A 24,572-nucleotide genomic window follows, 5' to 3' on the forward strand; every position below is an offset into this window, starting at 1 on the left:
CCTAGCCCAATCTTGTCACATTTTGCCTTGACCACAGTTGGGCAACTCGACTGAGAAGTGAAAGAAATTGTTTATTTTTAATGAATCATTCATAGGATGCGAGTGTCCATGGCAAGGCCAGCATTTGTTGTTCTCCATAATTGCCCTTGAGATGGTGGTGGTGAGCTGCCTTCTCGGATGCCGCAGTCCTTGTGGTGTAGGTAGATCGACATCGCTCTTAGGGAGGGAGTTCCAGGATTTTGACCGAACAACAAAAAATGAATGGTGATACAGTTCCAGGACAGGATTGTGTGAGGCTTGAGGGGAACTTGCAAGTAATGGTGTTCCGTTCCCATGCATCTGCTGCCCTTAATTTTTCTGGGTGGTAGATGTTGCAAGTTTGGAAGATGCTGTCCTCGGAGTTTGAAAAGGGATTTATTTGCACTGAGTTGTATTGGTTTGGGCCACAATAAGCTTACTGCGAACAACAGTGATACCCTGGACCCGTTACTCAACATCACAAGACAAACTTTAATTTGGTCTCTGAATGAATCATTGTGAGCCCTTTTGATAATCAATGGACAAAAAAAGAAACGTCCTTGATATTTGTGACAGTCAGCCTCACCTCTGGCTCTGAGTAACAGAATAGGCACTACCAATGCCAAACACTGATTATTCATTCATTTTGCATGTTCATTCATTTTGCAGTCTATGTTTGATACTGTTCGCCGAACACAACCTTTTCTCCTCATCATTGCACGCGTAAGATTTCTTCGATAATTGTCTCCAGCCAGGAAGTACAAAATTGGGTCAATACAGCTGTTGACACTGACCAATGGTCTTGTGATTTTATACGTGAAGTTCACAATGTTAAGTGCATAACAGTTCTTCTCGAGCACCCGGAAGGTGTAATACATTGTTCTTGTGATGTGGAATGGTACAAAACACAAAGAAAATACAAACAACACAATGATGATCAATTTAATCGATTTCTTTTTGACATTGGATGAAGATCTGTTGGAGCCAGACACAAGGCTTTTGTTCAACTTTATGGTCATTAAACTGTAACAGACGATAATGACGAGGAAGGGTATAATGAAGAGAATCACCATGATTGCAGAACTGTATAAAACATATTGAGGAAAATCTTCCCTACGGGTTGTGTCGTGACAAAGTATGTCATCACCCCGACTGCTGGTTGTGACAAACAGCAAATTGGGAATGAGGCAGACGATGACTGTTACCCAGACCAGCATGCACACAAACCAGGCCTGCTTCATTCTAATCCACTTGAGTGATCGGAAGGGGAAGCACACACCCATGAACCTGTGCACACTGATGCAGGTAAGAAAAAGGATGCTGGAGTAGAGGTTGGCGTAGAAAATGAAGCGGGTTAACTTACACAGGACCACACCGAATGGCCAATCATTCCGATTGGCATAGTAATATGTGAGGAGTGGCAGAGATAGCACATACAGAAGGTCTGACAGGGCCAAGTTAAACATATAGATTATAGTTGCATTCCATGGTCGCATCTTGCACAGAAACATCCACAGTGCAATGGCATTGAGAACCAGGCCTACCACACATACAGTTCCATAGGATACTGGCAGTAAGATGTATTTGAATTCCTCATTGAAATGGCAGCTGTTACTGTTGTTGCCAGAAGCATTACCATCGTCAGAATTAGTTTCCAGGGGTGCAGACTCACTGTATCCAGAAGTTGAGGACATTGCTACAGTAGGGATCTGATGGTAGCTCAATATTATTCTTGCCGCCATTTGGTACCGTCCAAGATCAGGAACACACCTGGGGGAGAAAAAAACAACAAATATTTCTCAGAGAGCCTAATGAAGAATATCTAAAATCCGACCCTTTCAAGTCGCCCCGCTGTAAAAAAAAAAGCTGTGTTACAGCACACAAGCCTAAAAGGTTATAAAAAGCAATCTTATACCAGACTTGTGATTCTGATCGTTTGTGCAAAAGACATTGGTAGAATCAAAGAATATACATAGAATTTACAGTGCAGAAGGGGCCACCCCCCCCCCCCCCCTCACCTCTCCGGGGCCTCCCCCAAACCGCCCGCAGACACTGCCATTCCGTTCACCATTCCGGGGTCCCCACCCCCAATGCTTTGCGCACCACCCCCCGCACCCCCCCTCACCCCCCGGGTGGGCCTCCCCACGCCATCACCCACCTCTTCCCGCAGCGTCGGTCAGCCAGCACAACTAGCTGACGCTGTTTTATAGCATGTTGGAACGGCATCCGGTTGCGTCGGCAGGACTTCGGCCCATCTGGCCCGAGGAATCGCTGGCCCACTGGAGAATCACCGCTCCGGCCAGTTGCGGCGATTCTGTGTGCAGCCTGGCGCCATTTACGTGTGGCTGTTTTCACAAGGGTGGGAGAATCACGTCCCGGCATCGGGGCGTTTCTCCCACCCGGCAGGGGGTTGGAGAATCCCGCCCAAGGTCTTTTGACAGGATGAATTCTGTGAGTGATCACAGATGAGGTGGTGACTTAGTCACTCAACACCACACAGTCATATTCAATTAATCAGCAGTAGCTTTGTATACTGACAGCAGTCAGTACAAAAACAACAGAATTAGTAACAAATTAGTCTCAAATTCTTTTCAAACATGCATCTCAGTTCTTCTGTGTGGTGCTAACAATTGCACTCAAAGACGAAAGACATGTACAATTGAGGCTTTATTGCTGTGTGATGCTATTCCTCCGGCTGCAACTGTAGAATAGGGTCTGAGTGACTCACACGCATATTTATACACAAGCTCCCTGTGGGCGGAGCTAGCCGGCAGGGGCTTACCGGAGGAACCTGTATTACAGGTACAGCCATACATCCCCCTACTGCAAGTATGCATATCTACAGTAGTTATCACCACAATCTGTTTGTTCTGCTCGAGAGCAGGGCACACACAAGCCTCAACGCATGAGATTCTGCAGCTTTCTACAAGGGGAAAGTAGCAGAAATAGCTTCCATGTGCCTCTCTCATGGATTTTATCTTCATGCTATCACAAGGGCAACAAAGACTAAAAGGACCCCACTCAGCTTTTACATCCTCATGCCCATCAGAGGCAAGTAATTCTCACCAAATGTCAACCAAATGTGTGGAGCCGGCACCCTGCTCATCCTGAATTCAATCACTTCTTATTCAGATGTCGATTCCACATATTGCTGGCATCACAGAAATAATGAGGAGATGCCGGCGTTGGACTGGGGTGAGTACAGCACCGGCCCTAGGGTTGCTGGCGCCCCGGGCAAGCTGAACTTCAGCGCCCTTGGGGGGGGGGGGGGGCGGAGCCGGGGGGCGGAGGGTGGAGCCGGGGGGGGGGGGCCAGGGGGGGGGGGGGCCAAGGGGGGCCCAAGGGGGGGGGCTGAGGGGCAGGGCTGAGGGGCGGGGGGGCGGGGCTGAGGGTGCGGGGGGGGCGGGTCGGGCCGAGGCGGCGGGGGGGGGCGGGTCGGACCGAGGCGGCGGGGGGGGGCGGGTCGGACCGAGGCGGCGGGGGGGGGCAGGCCGGGCCGAGGCGGCGGGGGGGGGCGGGTCGGGCCGAGGCGGCGGGGGGGGCGGGTCGGGCCGAGGCGGCGGGGGGGCGGGCCGAGGCGGCGGGGGGGGCGGGTCGGGCCGAGGCGGCGGGGAGGGGGGCGGGTCGGGCCGAGGCGGCGGCGGGGGGGGCGGGTCGGGCCGAGGCGGCGGGGGGGCGGGTCGGGCCGAGGCGGCGGCGGGGGGGGCGGGTCGGGCCGATGCGGCGGGGGGGCGGGTTGGGCCGAGGCGGCGGGGGGGCGGGTCGGGCCGAGGTGGTGGGCGGGGCCGAGGTGGCGGGCGGGGCCGAGGGGTGGGCGGGGGCAGACGGAGGGGGGGGGCGCCCTGGGGGAGGGCAGCCACTGCGCATGCGCTGGTTGGCACCGGCCCAACTGCGCATGCGCGGGACCTGAGTCTTTGGCACCCCCTAGCACATGGCGCCCCGGGCAACTGCCTGAGTTGCCGGTACCTTGGGCCGGCCCTGGGTGAGTACAGTAAGAAGTCTTACAACACCAGGTTAAAGTCCAACAGGTTTGTTTCAAATCACTAGCTTTCGGAGCACTGCTCCTTCCTCAGGTAAATGAAGAGGTAGTTTCCAGAAACATTTATATAGACAAAGTCAAAGATGCAAGACGATACTTTGAATGCGAGCATTATCAGGTAATTAAGTCTTTTCAGAGTCAGAGAGAGGGGTAACCCCAGGTTAAAGAGATGCGAATTGTCTCCATGCAGGACAGTTGGTAGGATTTCGCAAGCCCAGGCCAGGTTTTGCCAAGGTCCCAGTTGAAACCGTACTCATGTGTGCAGAAATTGGCTATTAGATTCTGCTCGGCGATTCTGCGTATTCACACGTCCTGAAGGCCACCCTGGAGAACGCTTACCCGAAGATCAGAGGCCGAATGCCCTCGACTGCTGAAGTGTTTCCCGACTGAAGGGAACATTCCTGCCTGCCGATTGTCGCACGATGTCCGTTCATCCGTTGGCGCCGCGTCTGCATGGTCTCGACAGTGTACCACGCTTCGGGACATCTTTTCCTGCAGCGTAGGAGGTAGACAATGTTGGCCAAGTCGCATGAGTATGTGCCATGTACCTGGTGGTTGGTGTTCTCACATGTAATGGTGGTACCCATGTCGATGATCTGGCACGTCTTGCAGAAATTGCCATGGCAGGTTGTGTGGTGTTGTGGTCACTTTTCTGAAGGCTGTGTAGTTTGCTGCAAACAATGGTTTGTTTGAGGTTGCGCGGTTGTTTGAAGGGAAGTAATGGGGGGGTGGGGATGACCTTGGCAAGATGTTCATCTTCATCGATGACCTGTTGAAGGCTGAAAAGAAGATGTTGTAGTTTCTCTGCTCTGGGGAAGTACTAGACGACGAAGGGTACTCTTTCGGTTGTGTCCCGTGTTTGTCTTCTGAGGAGGTTGGTGCGTTAGAACTGTTGATCGATGAGTCGAGATCCATATCCCGTTCATACGAGGGCATCTTTCAGCATCTGTTCTAGGGGAAGGGGTCTCTGATAATGCTGTCTGCCTTCCTGAGGCAGCGGGGGGTGTATACAGAATCAATGTAGGGGTGGCAAGCTTGTGTGATGTGCTGGGCTGAGTTGGGCTTTCTTGACTGTTGAATCAACGTGAGTGGACCAGGACAGATTATTGGTGATGGTGACCCCCAGGAACTTAAAGCTATCGACCATCTCCACTTCGGAGCCATTGATGCAGACGGGAGTGTGTGTCATGCTACTCTTCCTGATGTCGATGATCAGGTCCTTGGTTTTTCCGACATTTAGAGAGAGGTTGTTTTCGGTACACCATGCTACAAAGTGATTTATCTCCCTCCTGTAGTCTGATTCTTCGTTGTTTTAGATACGGCCCACCACAGTCATATCATCCGCAAGCTTATAGATTGAGTTGGATTTAAATCTTGCCACACAGAGCACCGAGTGTCGCTCTATGTGGATGACCTATTGTTGTATGTGGCGGACCCGGTGGGTGGAATGCCGGTGGTGATGGGGATTCTCCGGGTATTTGGGGATTTCTCAGGGTATAAGCTTAACTTTGGGAAAAGCGAGCTGTTTGTGGTACACCCGGGCGACCAGGAGGGGGGAATTGGGAGGCTCCCACTGAAAAGGGCGGAGAGGAGCTTCAGGTACTTGGGGGTCCAGGTGGCCAGGAGCTGGGGGGCCTTGCACAAGCTAAACCTCACAAGGCTGGTGGAGCAAATGGAGGAGGAGTTTAAGAGGTGGGACATGCTGCCGCTGTCTTTGGCGGGTAGGGTGCAGTCAGTCAAGATGACGGTGCTCCTGAGGTTTCTGTTCCTGTCCCAGTGCCTCCCCATCCTTATCCCGAAGACCTTTTTCAGGCGGGTTAACAGGAGCATTACGGGGTTTGTGTGGGCACACGGGACTCCAAGGGTGAGACGGGTGTTCTTGGAGTGGGGCAGGGATGGGGGGGGCTGGCGTTGCCCAACCTCTGAAGGTATTATTGGGCTGCCAATGCAGCGATGGTGCATAAGTGGGTAATGGACGGGGAGGGGCCGGCATGGAAGAGGCTGGAGATGGCATCCTGTGTGGGTACTAGCCTGGAAGCGCTGGCAACGGCGCCGCTGCCGCTCCCTCCAACGAGGTATACCACGAGCCCAGTGGTGGCAGCTACCCTCAAGATTTGGGGGCAATGGAGGCGGTACAGGGGGGAGGTGGGGGTCTCGATGGGGTCCCCGATACGGGAGAACCACCGGTTTGTTCCGGGGAGAATTGATGGCGGGTTGGCACAGGGCAGGGGTCAGGAGGCTGGGGGATCTGTTCATAGACGGGAAGTTTGCGAGCCTGGGTGAGCTGGAAGGGACGTTCAGGCTCCCCCCGGGGAACACCTTTAGGTACATGCAAGTAAGGGCGTTTGTCAGGTGGCAGGTGGCGGAGTTCCCCCTGCTGCCGCCGCGTGGGGTCCAGGACAGGGTTCTCTCGGGGGTATGGGTTGGAGAGGGGAGGATCTCAGAAGTGTACCAGGTGATGCAGGAGGTAGACGAGGCCTCGGTGCAGGAGCTGAAAGATAAATGGGAGGAGGAGCTGGGTGAGGAGATTGAGGAGGGGACGTGGGCGGATGCCCTAGAAAGGGTGAACTCCTCCTCTTTGTGTGCGAGGCTTAGCCTCATACAGTTTAAGGTACTGCATAGGGCTCATATGACCGGGACAAGGATGAGCCGGTTTTTTGGGACCGAGGACAGGTGTATTAGGTGTTCAGGGAGCCCAGCAAACCATGTCAACATGTTCTGGGCATGCCCAGCGCTGGGGGAATTTTGGAAGGGTGTAGCAAGGACGGTATTGAGGGTGGTAGGATCCAGGGTTAATCCAGGCTGGGGACTCACAATATTTGGGGTTGCAGTGGAGCCAGGAGTGCAGGAGGCGAAAGAGGCCGGTGTTCTGGCCTTTGCATCCCTAGTAGCCCGGCGTAGGATTCTTCTTCAGTGGAAGGATGCGAGGCCCCCAAGCGTGGAGTCCTGGGTCAACGGTATGGTGGGGTTTATTAAATTGGAGAGGGTGAAATTTGCCCTAAGGGGGTCAGTGCAGGGGTCTTTCAGGAGGTGGCAACCATTCTTCGATCTCCTGGTAGAACGGTAAAAACAAAAGGTCAGCAGCAGCAGCAACCCGGGGGGGGGGGGGGGGGGGGGGGTGAGGGGGGTTGTCTCTTTGTTTTTGTTTTCGGTTGAATATCTGTTTTTTGCCAATGACGGGTGTTAATTTATTGTTTCTCTTTTGTATTTACGGCGGGGATGGGTTGGAGAGGGGAGGATCTCAGAAGTGTACCAGGTGATGCAGGAGGTACAGAATTTTCTGTTATTGTTTTCTTTTTTGTGAAAATGTGAAAACTTGAATAAAAATTTTTTTTTTTTTAAAGTCTTGCCACACAGTCATGTGGGCATAGGGAGTACAGCAGAGGACTGAATACACATCCTTGCGGGGCCCCGGTGTTTAGGATTAATACGGGGAAGGTGCTGTTGCTTGTCCTGACAGATTGCGGTCTGTTAGTGAGGAAGTCAAGGATCCAGCTGCACAGGGAGGGTTTATGTCCAAGATTGCAGAGTTTGGTTATTAGCCTTGTCGGGATAATGGTGTTAAAGGCGGAGCTGTAATCGATGAACAGCAGATACATAGGTGTCCTTGTTATCGGGATGTTTGAGTGTTGATTGTAGAACCAGGGACATGGCATCTGCTGTGACCAGTTGCGGTGATAGGCAAACTGCAGTGGATTGAGACCGTCTGGGAGGCTGGCAGTGATCCGTCTCATGACTAGCCACTCAAAGCATTTCGTGATAACAGACATCAGGGCCACTGGTCTGTAGTCATTGAGGCAGGCTACCTTGTTCTTATTTGGTACTGGCATTATGATGGTCTTCTTGAAGGAGTCGGGGACCTCAGAATGGAGAAGTCTCGCCAGTGAGTGTGACCATTTGTGATTACTTATTGTGAGGGGAATTGATTACAAAAGTAGCAAGGTTATGCTTCAGTCAAGGGCATTGGTGAGACATCAGGGCCGGGATTCTCCCTTCCGGGGACTAAGCCCCCACGCCGGCTGGAAAACCGGCGCCAACGACTCTGGCGTCAACGGCCCCCCAAGGTGAGGAATTCTCACCTGTCTGGAGGGCTAGGTGGACGGCGGAGGGGTTGGCGCCGCTCCAGCCGGTGCCGAATGGACGGCGCGGGTCCGCGCATGCGCCATAGGGCTGGCGTGATCACGCGCATGCGCGGAACAGCCAGCGTAGTTTCGCGTATGCGCAGACCAGCCGGCGTGTTTTGGCGCATGCACGGGGTTTCTCTTCTCCACTTGGAAAGAGCATCTATGCTCCACCCCATCCCTGTAACCCAGTAACCCCACTTAACCTTTTGGACACTAAGGAGCAATTTTAACATGGCCACTCCACCTAACCTGCACTTCTTTGGACTGTGGGAGGAAACCGGAGCACCCGGAGGAAACCCACACAGACAAGGAGAGAATGTGCAAACTGCACACAGGCAGTCACTGAGGCCAGAATTGAACCAGGGTCCCTGGATCTGTGAGGCAGCAGTGCTAACCACCGTGCCGCCCTTTTTTAACAGGGTTATGGGGTTGAGGATGCAATCAGATCAGCAATTATCTTATTGAATGGAAGAGCAGACTCAAGGGGCCGAGTGGCCTACTCCTGCACCCAATTTGTACGTTTGTATGTTTGTAACTATGCAGCAAATAAAAATTAAGCTCATTTGAAAAGTGCAAAATATTCTGGCCCTGGTTAATTCTCAAAATCTACTTTGCAATATTTTATATTAAGAAGGCAAAGGAAACGATGATAGTCTCGACATTGCTGGAAAATTAATAGAGTGTGAATTAAATTACCCTCTGTTAATGCGAAAATCTGCCAACAACCTTTGGCAAGGAAGAGTTACCACATGAATTGCAAATTGCCACAAGATGTTGGCCAATTTGCACTACTCCACTATTAGCTTCACAAAAACAGCAGCTTATCCCTAATCTCCCCATGGTTTTTATGAAGTGGTTGCCCATTAAACATGCCACAGGAAGTTAAGTCTGGTAAATAACAGCAGTTCCTTTTTAATGACATGGTAATTGTTTATGACTGCCAATCAAAAGTTATTGCCCAGAAAGTGAACAAGATTACCATTTTAAACTTAAAAAAGGGCAATTGTGAAGGCATAAAAGCCTCCCCGAACAGGCGCCGGAATGTGGCGACTAGGGGCTTTTCACAGTAACTTAATTTGAAGCCTACTTGTGACAATAAGCGATTTTCATTTCATTTCATTTCATAAAATCACAGGCAGCTAAAGTTAACTGCAAATTAGGCTAAGAGATAGGTCAATAGGGATTTGATGGCAGACATTTAAGAGGATATTTCAGAATGCACAGAATAGATACATTCCAACAAGAAATAAAAATTCCAAAGGGAAGATCCACTCTCCGTAGTTCCCTGAAAAAGTCAAAGACAGTGAGTGCAATTTATTTGCCTGCACGGATCTGCACGGGTAGCGTGAAAGACCAAAATCAAAATTAGCGCCGGGGGTGATTCAGTTTGCTATTCAGCCGGTTCACTCCCAATGGCGAGTTCCTGATCAAACCCAAATATGGTGAACATATCATACATATCATTAACCTTTATTTGCATCAATTTTGATCCCGTTATCAAGATTTAAGTCAAATGCAACGGCCTTACGGGAAGTAACCGGTTCCCCATCAAGAAATCACATGGGCGTTGGTTAGTATTCTTTTTCTAAAACGTGAAGCTGGCGCAAATGCTGTGTGGGAACTGAGGAGTGAGTAGCCATTTCCATTTTCTGGCATGCAGGTCAAGGAAACTGGAAATTACTTCCCATGTGTTTGGTGGGGGGTGGGGGTGGGGGTGGGGGTGAGGGGAGCCTCAGTGAAGTTGGGGTTAGTCGAGATCCCCTCAGGGAGGTCGGGGTTGGCCGGGGGGGTCCCTCAGGGAGGTCGGGGTTAGTCGAGATCCCCTCAGGGAGGTCGGGGTTGGCCGGGGGGGTCCCTCAGGGAGGTCGGGGGGAGCCCTCAGTGAAGTTGGGGATGGTCGGGTCACCTCAGGGAGGTTGGGGTTAGTCGGGGGGGGGGCACTCAGGGAGGTCGGGGTTGGTCAGGGGGGTCCCTCAGGGAGGTTGGGGTTGTCGGTCCCCTCAGGGAGGTCAGGGTTGGTCGGGCGGGTCCCTCAGGGAGGTTGGGGTTGGTCTGGAGGGCCCCTCAGGGAGGTCAGGGAGGTTGGGATTGGTCTGGGGGGGTCCCTCAGGGAGGTTGGGGTTGGTCGGGGGGGTCCCTCAGGGAGGTTGGAGTTGGTCGGGGGGGCCCCTCAGGGAGGTTGGGGTTGGTCGGGGGGGTCCCTCAGGGAGGTTGGGGTTAGTCGGTCCCCTCAGGGAGGTTGGGGTTGGTCGGGGGGGCCCTCAGGGAGGTTAGGGTTGGTCGGGGGGGTCCCTCAGGGAGGTTGGGGTTGGTCGGTCCCCTCAGGGAGGTTGGGGTTGGTCGGGGGGTCCCTCAGGGAGGTCGGGGTTGGTTGGAGGGTCCCTTCAGGGAGGTTGGGGTTGGTCGGAGGGTCCCCTCAGGGAGGTTGGGGTTGGTCGGGGGGTCCCTCAGGGAGGTCGGGGTTGGCCAGGGGGGGCCCTCAGGGAGGTTGGGGTTGGTCGGGGGGTCCCTCAGGGAGGTTGCAGTTGGTCGGTCCCCTCAGGGAGGTCGGGGTTGGTCGGGTGGGTCCCTCAGGTTGGGGTTGGTCGGGGGGTCCCTCAGGGAGGTCGGGGTTGGTCGGAGGGGTCCCTCAGGGAGGTCGGTGTTGGTCAGGGGGGGACCCCTCAGGTTGGGGTTGGTCAGGGGGTCCCTCAGGCAGGTTGGTGTTGGTCGGTGGGGTCCCTCAGGGAGGTCGGGGTTGTTCGGGGGGTCCCTCAGGGAGGTCGGTGTTGGTCAGGGGGGGACCCCTCAGGTTGGGGTTGGTCGGTCCCCTCAGGGAGGTTGGGGTTAGTGGGGGGGGGGGCACTCAGGGAGGTCGGGGTTGGCCAGGGGTGGCCCTCAGGGAGGTTGGGATTGGTCTGGGGGGGTCCCTCAGGGAGGTTGCGGTTGGTCGGGGGGGGTCCCTCAGGGAGGTTGGAGTTGGTCGGAGGGGCCCGTCAGGGAGGTTGGGGTTGGTCGGGGGGGTCCCTCAGGGAGGTTGGGGTTAGTCGGTCCCCTCAGGGAGGTTGGGGTTGGTCGGGGGGGGCCCCTCAGGGAGGTTGGGGTTGGTCGGGGGGGTCCCTCAGGGAGGTTGGGGTTGGTCGGTCCCCTCAGGGAGGTTGGGGTTGGTCGTGGGGTCCCTCAGGGAGGTCGGGGTTGGTCGGAGGGTCCCTTCAGGGAGGTTGGGGTTGGTCGGAGGGTCCCCTCAGGGAGGTTGGGGTTGGTCGGGGGGTCCCTCAGGGAGGTCGGGGTTGGCCAGGGGGGCCCTCAGGGAGGTTGGGGTTGGTCGGGGGGTCCCTCAGGGACGTTGCAGGTGGTCGGTCCCCTCAGGGAGGTTGGGGTTGGTCGGGGGGGTCCCTCAGGTTGGGGTTGGTCGGGGGGTCCCTCAGGGAGGTCGGGGTTGGTCGGAGGGGTCCCTCAGGGAGGTTGGTGTTGGTCAGGGGGGGACCCCTCAGGTTGGGGTTGGTCGGGGGGTCCCTCAGGCAGGTTGGTGTTGGTCGGAGGGGTCCCTCAGGGAGGTCGGTGTTGGTCAGGGGGGGACCCCTCAGGTTGGGGTTGGTCGGTCCCCTCAGGGAGGTTGGGGTTAGTGGGGGGGGGCACTCAGGGAGGTCGGGGTTGGCCAGGGGTGGCCCTCAGGGAGGTTGGGGTTGGCCAGGGGGGGGGGGCCCTCAGGGAGGTCGGGGTTGGCCAGGGGTGGCCCTCAGGGAGGTTGGGGTTGGCCAGGGGGGGGGGGGCCCTCAGGGAGGTCGGGGTTGGTCGAGGGGGGTCCCTCAGGGAGGTTGGGGTTGGTCGGTCCCCTCATGGAGGTTGGGGTTAGTCAAGGTCCCCTCAGGCAGATCAAGGTTGGTCGAGGGCGTCCCTCAGGGAGGTCGGGGTTGGCCAGGGGGGGCCCTCAGGGAGGTTGGGGTTGGTTGGGGGGGGCCCTCAGGGAGGTTGGGGTTGGTCGGGGGGGTCCCTCAGGGAGGTCGGGGTTGGTCGAGGGGGATCCCTCAGGAATGTTGGGGTTGGTCGGGGGGGGTCCCTCAGGGAGGTCGGGGTTGGTCGAGGGCGTCCCTCAGGGAGGTTGGGGTTGGTCGGGGGGGGGCCCTCAGGGAGGTTGGGGTTGGTCGGGGGGGTCCTTCAGGGAGGTCAGGGTTGGTCGAGGGGGATCCCTCAGGAATGTTGGGGTTGGTCGGGGGGGTCCCTCAGGGAGGTCGGGGTTGGTCGGGGGGTCCCTCAGGGAGGTTGGGGTTGGTTGGGGGGGCCCTCAGGGAGATTGGGGTTGGTCGGGGGGGTCCCTCAGGGAGGTCGGGGTTGGTCAAGGGGGGTCCCTCAGGAAGGTTGGGGTTGGTCGGAGCGTCCCCTCAGGGAGGTTGGGGTTGGTCGGGGGGATCCCTCAGGAAGGTTGGGGTTGGTCAGGGGGTCCCCCAGGGAGGTTGGGGTTGGGCGGGGGGGTCCCTCAGGGAGGTTGGGGTTCGTCGGGGTGGTCCCTCAGGGAGGTTGGGATTGGTCGGGGGGTCCCTCAGGGAGGTCGGGGTTGGCCAGGGGGGGCCCTCAGGGAGGTTGGGGTTGGGCGGGGGGGTCCCTCAGTGAGGTTGGGGTTCGTCGGGGTGGTCCGTCAGGGAGGTTGGGATTGGTCGGGGGGTCCCTCAGGGAGGTCGGGGTTGGCCAGGGGGTCCCTCAGGGAGGTTGGGGTTGGTCTGGAGGGCCCCTCAGGGAGGTCAGGGAGGTTGGGATTGGTCTGGGGGGGTCCCTCAGGGAGGTTGGGGTTGGTCGGGGGGGTCCCTCAGGGAGGTTGGAGTTGGTCGGGGGGGCCCCTCAGGGAGGTTGGGGTTGGTCGGGGGGGTCCCTCAGGGAGGTTGGGGTTAGTCGGTCCCCTCAGGGAGGTTGGGGTTGGTCGGGGGGGCCCCTCAGGGAGGTTAGGGTTGGTCGGGGGGGTCCCTCAGGGAGGTTGGGGTTGGTCGGTCCCCTCAGGGAGGTTGGGGTTGGTCGGGGGGGTCCCTCAGGGAGGTCGGGGTTGGTTGGAGGGTCCCTTCAGGGAGGTTGGGGTTGGTCGGAGGGTCCCCTCAGGGAGGTTGGGGTTGGTCGGGGGGTCCCTCAGGGAGGTCGGGGTTGGCCAGGGGGGGCCCTCAGGGAGGTTGGGGTTGGTCGGGGGGTCCCTCAGGGAGGTTGCAGTTGGTCGGTCCCCTCAGGGAGGTCGGGGTTGGTCGGGTGGGTCCCTCAGGTTGGGGTTGGTCGGGGGGTCCCTCAGGGAGGTCGGGGTTGGTCGGAGGGGTCCCTCAGGGAGGTCGGTGTTGGTCAGGGGGGGACCCCTCAGGTTGGGGTTGGTCAGGGGGTCCCTCAGGCAGGTTGGTGTTGGTCGGAGGGGTCCCTCAGGGAGGTCGGGGTTGTTCGGGGGGTCCCTCAGGGAGGTCGGTGTTGGTCAGGGGGGGACCCCTCAGGTTGGGGTTGGTCGGTCCCCTCAGGGAGGTTGGGGTTAGTGGGGGGGGGGCACTCAGGGAGGTCGGGGTTGGCCAGGGGTGGCCCTCAGGGAGGTTGGGATTGGTCTGGGGGGGTCCCTCAGGGAGGTTGGGGTTGGTCGGGGGGGTCCCTCAGGGAGGTTGGAGTTGGTCGGAGGGGCCCGTCAGGGAGGTTGGGGTTGGTCGGGGGGGGTCCCTCAGGGAGGTTGGGGTTAGTCGGTCCCCTCAGGGAGGTTGGGGTTGGTCGGGGGGGGCCCCTCAGGGAGGTTGGGGTTGGTCGGGGGGGTCCCTCAGGGAGGTTGGGGTTGGTCGGTCCCCTCAGGGAGGTTGGGGTTGGTCGTGGGGTCCCTCAGGGAGGTCGGGGTTGGTCGGAGGGTCCCCTCAGGGAGGTTGGGGTTGGTCGGAGGGTCCCCTCAGGGAGGTTGGGGTTGGTCGGGGGGTCCCTCAGGGAGGTCGGGGTTGGCCAGGGGGGCCCTCAGGGAGGTTGGGGTTGGTCGGGGGGTCCCTCAGGGACGTTGCAGTTGGTCGGTCCCCTCAGGGAGGTTGGGGTTGGTCGGGGGGGTCCCTCAGGTTGGGGTTGGTCGGGGGGTCCCTCAGGGAGGTCGGGGTTGGTCGGAGGGGTCCCTCAGGGAGGTCGGTGTTGGTCAGGGGGGGACCCCTCAGGTTGGGGTTGGTCGGGGGGGTCCCTCAGGCAGGTTGGTGTTGGTCGGAGGGGTCCCTCAGGGAGGTCGGTGTTGGTCAGGGGGGGACCCCTCAGGTTGGGGTTGGTCGGTCCCCTCAGGGAGGTTGGGGTTAGTGGGGGGGGCACTCAGGGAGGTCGGGGTTGGCCAGGGGTGGCCCTCAGGGAGGTTGGGGTTGGCCAGGGGGGGGGGGGGCCCTCAGGGAGGTCGGGGTTGGCCAGGGGTGGCCCTCAGGGAGGTTGGGGTTGGCCAGGGGGGGGGGGCCCTCAGGGAGGTCGGGGTTGGTCGAGGGGGGTCCCTCAGGGAGGTTGGGGTTGGTCGGTCCCCTCATGGAGGTTGGGGTTAGTCAAGGTCCCCTCAGGCAGATCAGGCCCTCAGGGAGGTCGGGGTTGGTCGAGGGGCGTCCCTCAGGGAGGTCGGGGTTGGCCAGGGGGGGCCCTCAGGGAGGTTGGGGTTGGTTGGGGGGGGCCCTCAGGGAGGTTGGGGTTGGTCGGGGGGGTCCCTCAGGGAGGTCGGGGTTGGTCGAGGGGGATCCCTCAGGAATGTTGGGGTTGGTCGGGGGGGGTCCCTCAGGGAGGTCGGGGTTGGTCGAGGGCGTCCCTCAGGGAGGTTGGGGTTGGTCGGGGGGGGCCCTCAGGGAGGTTGGGGTTGGTCGGGGGGGTCCTTCAGGGAGGTCAGGGTTGGTCGAGGGGGATCCCTCAGGAATGTTGGGGTTGGTCGGGGGGGTCCCTCAGGGAGGTCGGGGTTGGTCGGGGGGTCCCTCAGGGAGGTTGGGGTTGGTTGGGGGGGCCCTCAGGGAGGTTGGGGTTGGTCGGGGGGGTCCCTCAGGGAGGTCGGGGTTGGTCAAGGGGGGTCCCTCAGGAAGGTTGGGGTTGGTCGGAGCGTCCCCTCAGGGAGGTTGGGGTTGGTCGGGGGGATCCCTCAGGAAGGTTGGGGTTGGTCAGGGGGTCCCCCAGGGAGGTCGGGGTTGGGCGGGGGGGTCCCTCAGGGAGGTTGGGGTTCGTCGGGGTGGTCCCTCAGGGAGGTTGGGATTGGTCGGGGGGTCCCTCAGGGAGGTCGGGGTTGGCCAGGGGGGGCCCTCAGGGAGGTTGGGGTTGGGCGGGGGGGTCCCTCAGGGAGGTTGGGGTTCGTCGGGGTGGTCCGTCAGGGAGGTTGGGATTGGTCGGGGGGTCCCTCAGGGAGGTCGGGGTTGGCCAGGGGGGCCCTCAGGGAGGTTGGGGTTGGGCGGGGGGGTCCCTGAGGGAGGTTGGGGTTCGTCGGGGTGGTCCCTCAGGGAGGTTGGGATTGGTCGGGGGGTCCCTCAGGGAGGTCGGGGTTGGCCAGGGGGGGCCCTAAGGGAGGTTGCAATTGGTCGGTCCCCTCAGGGAGGTTGGGGTTGGTCGGAGGGGTCCCTCAGGGAGGTCGGGGCTGTTCTGGGGGTCCCTCAGGGAGTCGGTGTTGGTCAGGGGGGGACCCCTCAGGTTGGGGTTGGTCGGTCCCCTCAGGGAGGTTGGGGTTGGTCAAGGTCCCCTCAGGGAGGTTGTGGTTGGTCGGTCCCCTCAGGGAGGTTGTGGTTGGTCGGGGGGCTGCAACGTTACAGGTCGGGCTTTGCCCCTGGGTTGGGACAGGGGTGAGGGGCTTTCAACTGTGAATCCTTCAAGCCATCTTTAAAAATTGTGGATCCCCATAACGGGGCAACGACAGCTGCTGCCTGTCTTTCCGACCAAACACTTCCAGGACAGAGCCCTGCAATAGCTTCAATGCTGAAAGCCAATTTCACCTTCTTTGACTGTGAACAGCCTCTAGCTTCACAGGTGAAAGCTATTGCTAATGGCAAATTAGCCTCGTTAGTTGTGAGAGCACTTTGCAGCTTCAGGTTGTGTTTGTTGCTTGCTCCTGCTGGTGGCTGCAAATGCCTGGAGCTGTTTCCTTCCTTTTCTGTAGCTGGAAAGAAGGAATGTTTTCTAAGATATCTGGGTCCTGGAACACCAGTGTCCAGAAGGAAATGCTGTTTGATGCAAGGTGACACTGTGGGACCTGGTGTGTGACAGTGCCCAAAGTCCCAGAGCGAGCGTGTTTAGCCATGTGTTTCCTGATGCTCTCAGTGCCGAGAAAAACATAGCTATACAATGCGACTTGCGTTGTATAAGGGGTCCCAGCATTGAACACGTGGTCGAGGCAGCAGGTAGCCCCGTCTTGTACATTGGGGAACTCCCCCCAGCCAGAACGCACACATTGTGGCACCGTGGCACAGCTCCGGTGGTCTGCAAGCAATGATGAGGTGGTCACGCGAGATGCTCAGAGAGATCGGGAGTTTGCAGATGGCGCATGTAGAAATTGCTGATACAACTGAAGACCGGGGCTGAACTCTCCCCCTACCCGGCGGGCTGGGCCATACCGGCACCGAGGAGCGGCGTGAACCACTCTGGCGTTGGGCCGCCCGGAAGGTGCGGAGTCCTCGGCACCTTCAGGGGTTAAGGCCGGTGCCGGCAGGGTTGGCACCGCGCCAGTCGGCGCGGAAGGGCTTGGTGCCACGCCAACTGGTGCGGAGGGAAAGAGTTCCCCCATGGCACAGGCCCGCCCGTGGATCGGTGGGCCCGAATCGCGGACCAGGCCACCGTGGGAGCACACCCCCCCCTCCCCCCCCCCCCCCCCCTCCCGAGGACTCCACAAGCCACCCGCTGGTACAGACCTGGTTTGATTTACACCGGCGGGACCGGCCGAAAACAGGCGGCCGCTCGGCCCATCGCGGAGTAGGGAAACGCTGGGGGGGGGAGGGGGGGGGGGCGCTGCCAGCAGCCGCCAACCGGCGCCATTCCCGCCCCCACGAAAACCCTGGCAACAGAGAATTCGGCAGCTGGCGGCGGGGCGGGATTCACGCCGCCCCCCCCCCCAGCGATTCTCTGACCCGGCGGGGGGGGGGGGGGGGGGGGGGGTCAGAGACTGCCGCCCCAGCTGTTGATTGAACCACAGATGCAAGAAGTCTTCTCAATCTTGGAAAATCTGGCCTCGGAGGTATGTGATGACCCGTTATAAGTCCTCGAACGGCTCCACAAATTTACTCCCAAACACCAATGACGAATGGGAGGACATAGATGAAGATGCTGATTACAGTGACGTGGAGATTGCAATAGTAGGCAACTATGACACTGACTCTGTGGACGACCTAATGATTATCTCATTATGCAGCTCCACAGACCACTCACACATTTGCGAGTTTGACCAAGAAGACCCAGTGCCTGGATCAGCTCAGCCAGAAAGCATAGTCATCTCCAGTGGTGAAGAACAAGTCACCGATGCTCCAGCACACCAAGAAGAGGTGAAAGCAACAATCCCAGTTCCATCCTTCGTGCCGGAACTAGAAATTGAGATGATCCAGCATGTCGATAAGGCTGCCAAAATGGGCATGGTCACACCACCCAGAGATGATGCGATACCTAAACCTGTGCAAAAAACTCAACACACAGCGACAGCCAGTGCCATGCCGGAGGCTGCTGCACAAAAATCCAAGAGACACGCAAAATACATCACCGCATCCAAGAAATTAAAAGAAAAAAAGAGGAGAAGATTGGGGAACTACCTCATCCTACCAACCAACCAGCAACGCAAACAGTTGCAAGTAGCAAGCAACATCATGCAAGAAAGCAGAAGAGAAAGCGACTGGTAACATAAGTTTGGCAATCTTAGACAAAGGCTTTTCAAAGGCACAGGGCGAATCAGAAGAGAAGCAAGATGACGGCAAGTAAACCAGTGTCCAACGAGGTGGGCAATAACTCGAAAGAATGAGAGCTGTAAAAAAGAAATGGACACTTTACCAGCTACATATAATGAATGTATAAAGTTTAATGTTTAATGTTACTTCAAAAAAAAATTATCTTAATGTTTTGTGAGGAAGTGGAATGTGGTGATATGCCTATGGGCTACATCTTCACTACGTCCGGCCATCTTCAGAAGATTGAGAGGGTAATAAGACATATACATCAGAATGGTCAGTGCTAAGTCCAAGTTCCAGAGGAGTAGTTGGCAAACTCCATGATTACGTACTCTGTATCAGATTGATCTGAAGCTGATTTAGCACAGTGGGCTAAACAGCTGGCTTGTAATACAGAAGAATGCCAGCAGGGCGGGTTCAATTACCGTACCGGCCTCCCCGAACAGGCTCCAGAATGTGGCGGCTAGGGGCTTTTCACAGTAACTTCATTGAAGCCTAATTGTGACAATAAGCGATTATTAATATTAGATTGCTTACATTACCACACAAGAAACTGCTATCTTACCACACAATAAAAGATCCTGATTTGGACAAGTCGAAGTATCTGGTGAGTTCCTTCGTGAAATACAAAGGACCAAAGACAACACTTCCCATCCATCCACCCATTCTGGCTTTTGATCCCCTTGGTGCATGTCCTCTGGAAGGCTTGCAGCCAGGGCGCCCGGACCGACTTACCGGTGATACTGGCATCACTGTGCCACCCTGTTCTGTCACTATCTTTGAGATGCGCTAGTGTCAGGAGTAGGGGGGGGGTGTTCAGAAGAGCTGGAATCTCACGGTGGCAGGCCACAGGTCGGCCTCCAGCATTTCCTCCCCCATGATGGAGCCTGCAGAATCCTGTGGGTCTTCATGAGATGGAGGGGCAACTGGAATGTGCTCCAGAGCCCTCTGCATCATCAGGTTCCGTGGGTCCTGGCATCTCCCCATTGTCTGCACCATGTTGTCGGCACTCTTAGTGATGCTCCTCAGTGACTGGGCGATGCTCTGCAGTCCCTCGGCAATGTCCACCTGTGTCAGGGACATATCCCTCATCGATTGGGAAATGATGTCGCGGCCCTCAGCCATGGTCGTCAAAGACTGAGACAGGCCTTGGACATCACCACTCAAGAAGCTGATATCATGCTCAGGATTTCCACTGCTTTCATCACCCGAGCAGTGTTGGCCTTTGGTGCCACCATCTCCAGTGCCCGTAGCCTTTGAATTCCTCGAATCCGCCATGCACTCACTGGAATGTCGCTGACAACCTCTCCTGAATGACATAGCTTGTCCTAACATCTGCCTCAGCTTCGGGATAACATTGTCCAGAAGATCGACTGGGATCCAGCTGAGTCCTGCAATCCAGCAGGCCTCCAACTGCTGTCTCTCTTGAATGTTCCTCCCTCCATCTTATGTGGATCAGCAACTGTGTGGTGCTCACCAGATTGTGCCCCAGACGCCTGTCCACTAATGTCGCACACTGAGATATGTGTCTCTGCGCTGGTGGAGGGTGGGGATGATAACTATGACGAGTCAGTGGGGAGGTCTCCTCAAAGTTTTCTCCCGAGGTGGTCTCTTGGGTGGTGGTGAAGTGGAGGGCAATGGATACCCACTTCGAATAACCCCGGATCCGTTCCTCATAGAGGGTGAGGACTCGAATCTCTGGTACTCAGCCCCCTGTCCTGGCCCTTTCTTGCTTATTAAGGGCTATCGTCCCCTGCGGGGACAAAGAGAGTTCATTGTTGTGGTGATATGCCTGTGAATAGTATTGCACATAGTTAGCAATGTGACCTCCAACCAGCTAGTGGCATCGGACATCTGTCATGTGATGTGGGTCACTCACCAGTTGGTAGTAAGGCATGCAAGAGGATAGTCGCACACAGGGTAGTTCCAAGAGAGTTCACAGAACTTAAATAGCAACCTAGTCTGTATAGTATTTTGATTGTTATCTTTCCACATTTTCTTTAATAAATAATCATTTAAGTCACCAAATGTTCTGTGTGCAAAGGCAAGGCCACAGAGCACAATAATTGCGAGCAGCACACTTGATGGGTATGGGGGGGGGGGGGTCTATATTCAGTGCTATGTATGGTCAGCGCACCTGGGCATGAAGGAGTTGTGCTGGTGGGTGCCGGAGGTTCTAAGAAACAAGCATGAGGTTGTGGGGAGGATGTGAGGCGTCAGCCAGTTTATTGTGGGGGGAGAAATGGGGGTTTGGGAATATGAGGGGTGGCAGGTGGAACTGATGCCAGGAGAAAGAGGTGGTAACTTACTGTGGTAATACCACTGTATGTGTGTGCCTCTATTAGGGGATGTACAATAGTACCTGCTATTACGGGTTTGTCGGTAAGCCCCTGCATAGTTTGTCGGCAAGCCCCTGCCGGCTAGCTCCGCCCACAGGAGCAGTATAAATATCCATGAGGTCTCCTGAGCTGCCATTTTACAGCTCCATTTGAGGGAATAACATCTCACGGTAATAAAGCCTCTTTTGTACCGTTTCGTGTTTCTGTGTGCAATTGTTAGCGCATCACTTATCCTTCCAACTCGTAGGAGGTCGTTGGTCTTCTGACATTGGACAACGGTCCTCCCGGCCATGCTTCCTATACTGACAGCCACTGCCACTGCCTCCCAGGCAGAATTGGTGACCCTGCTGCTGGTCCTCCAACTCTCTCGGGGGAACAGGATGCCCCGTCTCACATCAACGGCACCGAAAAGCCTGGCCAGGTCTGCATCCCCAAAGCAAGGAGCAGGTCTCTATGCTGCCATATCTGTGTGTTAACTGAGAGTGAGAAGCTCGTCGGGGCTCATTACCGGCACTAAGTGTTATTCAATACAGGCCACGATCTCGCCAATGCAGCCGTCAAGAAAAACCTCGCCAATCCTGCCCAAAATAACACTTACAACTGTTTTTGTTTAATCGCAACCAGTATAAAACCTCAAGAAAAAAAGCACATAATTATGCAAAGGTGGATGGCAGGTCAGAAGATTAGCCAGACTATAAAAATAGCAAACAATAACTGAAAGATTAATAAGGAGGGAAACATTAGAGTACCAGAGAAAGCTAACCAGAAATATCAAACAGATAGGATGACTTTCTATAGATATTTTTAAAATAAAATAATTTAAAAAGTGGGTATTGGTCCTATGGAAAGTAAGTCTAGAAAATAAATAAGGGAAAATAGGGAGATGGCAAACTAATTGAACAGGTATTTTGCATTGGTCTTCACGATAAGGGATACAAGTAATATCCCAGAAATGGCTGTCCGCAGGAGGTAGAAGGGAGGGAGGATCACGGGACAATTACAATCACAAGGGAAGTGGTGCTGAGCAAATTATTATAGCTGGGGGCTGACAAGCGCCTGAATTCTGATTCAAGGGTCTTACCGAAGTGGCTGATGTGATAGCTGATCCATTGGTTTAAATTTTCCAAAATGCTCAGATTGGGGTAAGGTTCCATTAGACTAGAAATAGTGAATTTATAATAAGAAAAATCTTTATTGTCACAAGTAGACTTACATCAGCACTGCAATGAAGTTACTGTGAAAAGCCCCTAGTTGCCACATTCCGGCGCCTGTTCATAAGAACATAAGAACTAGGAGCAGGAGTAGGCCATCTGGCCCCTCGAGCCTGCTCCACCATTCAATGAGATCATGGCTGATCTTTTGTGGACTCAGCTCCACTTTCCAGCCCGAACACCATAACCCTTAATCCCTTTATTCTTCAAAAAACTATCTATCTTTACCTTAAAAACATGTAATGAAGGAGCCTCAACGGCTTCACTGGGCAAGGAATTCCATAGATTCAACCTACTCAACCTATTCAGTCTACTCAACCTCTCCTCGTAATCCAACTCCTTCAGCTCTGGGATTAACCTAGTGAATCTCCTCTGCGCACACTCCAGTGCCAGTACGTCCTTTCTCAAGTAAGGAGACCAAAACGGAACACAATACTCCAGGTGTGGCCTCACTAACACCTTATACAATTGCAGCATAACCTCCCTACTCTTAAACTCCATCCCTCTAGCAATGAAGGACAACATTCCATTTGCCTTCTTAATCACCTGTTGCACCTGTAAACCAACTTTCTGTGACTCATGCACTAGCACACCCAGGTCTCTCTGCACAGCAGCATGCTTTAATATTTTATCGTTTAAATAATAATTCCGTTTGCTGTTATTCCTACCAAAATGCATAACCCTACATTTGTCAACATTGTTTTCCATCTGCCAGACCCTAGCCCATTCACTTAACCTATCCAAATCCCTCTGCAGACTTCCAGTATCCTCTGCACTTTTCGCTTTACCACTCATCTTAGTGTCATCTGCAAACTTGGACACATTGCCTTTGGTTCCCAAAGCTTGAGGCAGAGGGAGAATTCAGAATATCCAAATTACGTAACAGCACTTCTGTGGGAAGAACTCGGAGGAAACCTACACAGACACAGGGAGAACATGCAGACTCCGCACAGACAGTGACCCAAGCCGGAATCGAACCTGGGACCCTGGTGCTCTGAAGCTAACTACTGTGCTACCTTGCACTCCTTCATTCAATAAGGGAAAGATAGAAAACTGAAAACTACAGGCCCATATGACAGCTTAAGATCTGTCATAGGGAAAATGTTAGAAATTACTATTAAAGGCATTATAGCAGGGCATTTTTGAAAAATTCAAGTTATTCAGGCAAAGTCAACATGGTTTTGTGAGAGATATCGGGTACGATGTAACAGAAAAATTTCTAAGTGTGATACCAAGCTGGCTATCACTGGTGTCTAATGTTAATTAGCGCACTTAATGATGCCCCATTGGCTTCACACCGGAAATGACTTTCCCACAAGCTGATTCTCCTGTATCGTGCTCAGCAACTCTCCGCTAACGAGGGGGAGCAGCTCTTAAACCAATCCCGCAGAGCAAACCCCAGACAGCACGCAACCATACCACTGTATAGGTCAGTCCCACATTTCGGTGATGCTGACCTGGCCCAAATCTTGAATGCAGTGGAGTTCAAATGGGGGGTCAGGGAGTCAGCCACAGGATGGCCATGGCCACCACAGTTGGTGGGGCATAAAGTGACCTTCACCGTATTACCACGGACGGGGCTCTGTCCTGGGGATGTTCCGTGGGACGGACAGGCAGTAGCTAAAGTTGCCCATGGTATGGGTATACATGATCCAGGGGTGGCATGTCAGAACCGCAGGCACTGAGCTCCTCACCTCCCCCTCCCCCAGCCCAGGGACAACACCCCACTGATGGCAGCTGACCCCACACTGACTGGGCCTGTTCCCCGCTGGGGGCTCACACTCACACACACAAACATACACACACAAATCCCACCCCAGGCTGACTGTCCGTTTTCCAAGATAGATATTCACCTCCTTTGATCACCACTGCAGCCATTGTGTCAGCTTCACATTTTTAAATAGGTGTGCTAAAGGGCACCTATGTGACTGCTCGCTGGGTTAAATCACAGGTGATTGTTAAATAGGGGGACCGTCTTGTTAATGGGATGGAGATTGGCCTTAATTGGAGATTATTGTATTTTTGCCGTGCCGCATTGTGTTCCAGATCTCACCAATGTGAGCAGACGGTTAGATCGGAAACCGATCAGTGCCTGGCGTGGTTCCCGATTTCGGAGTCTCCCACGGTCTAACCAGCTCACTAGGATTCGCACCCAACGCAATGCGGCCATTAGATCATGGCCTCATGTTTAAACAATGTATTTGATTTCCTTAAAGTAGGAACGTGTGCTGTGGTTAAAGGGGAACCTGTGGATGTACTGTACTTAGATTTCCAGGAGGCATTTGATAAGGTGCCACATTGAAGGTTATTGTAAAAAATAAAATCTCATTCTGTAGGAAGTAACATATTAGTTAGCTAACATGAAACAGAGTCGGCGTAAATGTACCATTTTCTGGGTGACAAGATGTAGTAAGTGATGTGCCACATGCTGGGGCCTCAACTTTTAGCCAGTTATAAATTACTTGGATGAAGGGACCAAAGGAATAATTGCTGAATTTGCTGATAGCACAAAGATAGGTAAGAAAGTAAGTTGTGAAGCGGAGAAAAGGAGGCTGCAAAGTGATATAGATCGATGAAGTGTGTGGGCAAAGTTGCGGCAAATGGAGTATAATGTGTGAAAATGTGAAATTGTATATTTGGCAGGAAAAAAAAAGAAGCATATTATCTAACTGGTGAGAGATGAAAATGAAATGAAAAATGAAATGAAAATCACTTATTGTCACGCGTAGGCTTCAATGAAGTTACTGTGAAGCCCCAAGTCGCCACATTCCGGCGCCTGACCGGGGAGGCTGGTACGGGATTGCAGCACACTGAGATCCAAGGTATCCCAATACATGCATTTCAAAAGGTTAGCATGCATCAAGTAATTAGGAAAGCTAATAGAATGTTATTGTCATTGTGAGGGGAATTGATTACAAAAGTAGCGAGGTTATGCTTCAGTTCAGCAGGGCATTGGTGAGAACACATCTGGAATACTGTGTACAGTATTGGCCTCCTTATTTAAGGAAGGTTAT

The 24,572-nt window shown here is 55.1% G+C and overlaps 1 protein-coding gene across 1 annotated transcript in view; it reads right to left on the reverse strand.

The window, feature by feature from the left end:
- Window positions 1-599: 599 nt before the first annotated feature.
- LOC119952082 (P2Y purinoceptor 4-like) overlaps window positions 600-24,572 on the reverse strand; it is a 41,574-nt gene continuing 17,601 nt past the window's right edge. Inside the window, exon 2 of the mRNA XM_038775630.1 lies at window positions 600-1,788. Within this exon, the coding sequence (XP_038631558.1) occupies window positions 660-1,760 (1,101 nt within the window). The 5' untranslated portion in view covers window positions 1,761-1,788 and the 3' untranslated portion in view covers window positions 600-659. The remainder of the gene's footprint in view (window positions 1,789-24,572) is intronic.

Source organism: Scyliorhinus canicula, chromosome 17, assembly GCF_902713615.1.
Source record: "Scyliorhinus canicula chromosome 17, sScyCan1.1, whole genome shotgun sequence".
Taxonomy (NCBI): Eukaryota; Metazoa; Chordata; class Chondrichthyes; order Carcharhiniformes; family Scyliorhinidae; genus Scyliorhinus; species Scyliorhinus canicula.